General features: G+C 38.4%; 1 protein-coding gene across 1 annotated transcript; it reads left to right on the forward strand.

Annotated features, from left to right (window-relative positions):
• Window positions 1-298: 298 nt before the first annotated feature.
• On the forward strand, window positions 299-895 carry TM35_000092300 (tryparedoxin; the record flags this gene model as incomplete). Its single annotated transcript, XM_029024469.1, has 1 exon — window positions 299-895. The coding sequence occupies one exon, from the start codon at window positions 299-301 to the stop codon at window positions 893-895; it is 597 nt and encodes a 198-aa protein (XP_028884246.1).
• Between the last annotated feature and the right edge of the window lie 838 nt (window positions 896-1,733).

A 1,733-nucleotide genomic window follows, 5' to 3' on the forward strand; every position in this document is an offset into this window, starting at 1 on the left:
TCTCTGTGTGTATATGTATGTGGGTATACGTTTGTATACCTGGTTGATAATGAAAGGGTAACCAACACCCGCTCTTTCCAAAATAACAAATATAACCCTGGATTCTTGCAAATAAAGTATACACTTGCGCTGTGGGAGGGAGTGATAAGATAAACAAGAAGGAGAAAACAGAATAACAGTACACACAAGTAGAGGTAGAAGAAAGAAGAGGACCATATTACTCCCAAGGGGTCATACCTCAATTACCCATATTTAGCCTACATTTAAATATATATATATATATACCAACACATAGACAATGCCCATTGAGGAGGCACTGACTCAAATATTTGGAAACAGCTCACTAGACCTCCTACGTCAGGATGGCAGCACTGTAAAGGCCACTAGTGCACTGTCAGGGAAAAAATACTTGATGTTGTATTTATCCGGTAGTTGGTGTCGGCCCTGTCGACTCTTCACACCACAACTCGCTACATTTTACGAATCCTTTCATGAAAAACTCAACTTTGAGGTTGTGTTCGTTTCGCAGGATCGGGATGCACGCTCCATGCTGGCATACTTCTTCAATCCAAAGTACAGCCGCTCTGCGGTGCGTGGGGGTGAGGGCTCGCATGGAAATTGGCTGGCGTTGCCGTATGAGCAGGCTAGTTCCCTCAGCAGGATGTTAATGTGGCGGCATAAAATCTCCGGCATCCCAACACTGTTACTTTTTGATATGGAGAGTGGGAAACTAATGACCCGCAAGGCACGGGATTTGGTCATGCACACATTGGAGACCGCGGAGGGATTTCCGTGGGAAGAATCTGAGGAGAGTGTGGTGCAAGACTCTGGTTGGCGGCGACAGGTGTTTCTGGGAGTGGTTTTTCTTTTGTTAATGTATTGCTTGTGGAAATAACCCCCAAATATATATATGTATATATATATATATATATGCATACTGTATGTATAATCATTCGTGATCGTCCCATGTTTTTTTTTTTTTTTATTAGTCTGGTCTTTTCCTTTTTTTTCTTCGGATTATGCTATCAGGTTCCTTTTGGCTTGCTTTTCCATATATATATATATATATATATGTATATATTGGTAGTTAATAACATGATGGCTTTTTGTTGAAGGGTAGGGTGAAGAAAAAGAAAAAAAAAAAGAAGGGAAGTCAACAAAGAGAAACAAGGTGAAAACAAGAGCGACAAGTAAAAAAAGAAAAAGAAAAAGGGAAACACCTTGTGATCGTGTGACTTCTGCTCTTTAAAAGAAAAAAAAAATTATCTTGACTTTGATTGCGTAGAAAAACGATGGTACAAGTGTTAGCATCATGACACTTAAACAGAGGTTAACCAGAAAGAGAATGTGATGGTCTCTACATTGTTTCTGCATTCTTTTTTTCTGTTTTTCATCTTCATCTTTCCTTGTTTATATTCCCCTTATATAAAAAAAATATATATATTCTTTCGCGTGTTTGTAGTTATGCATTTATTTGTGTGCTTGGCGAGATCTACTACTAATCTTGTGCGCCTTGATTTCCCACATTGCAAAGAGAAAACGAGGGGAAACATAGAACAGGATGTTTTGAGAAATCGTTGACACGGTAAGAAGTAAATACGGCTGGAAATAATATTTTTATTTTCTACTATTAACCCCGATACCCAATGTGGTTAAGGTTAGATCACACATGTCCCTTTTTTTTTTCTCTTTTTCTCTCTCTTCTTCACACATATATCTATTTATCTATCTAT

This window comes from Trypanosoma theileri (assembly GCF_002087225.1).
Source record: "Trypanosoma theileri isolate Edinburgh chromosome Unknown TM35_Tth_9_V1, whole genome shotgun sequence".
Taxonomy (NCBI): Eukaryota; Euglenozoa; class Kinetoplastea; order Trypanosomatida; family Trypanosomatidae; genus Trypanosoma; species Trypanosoma theileri.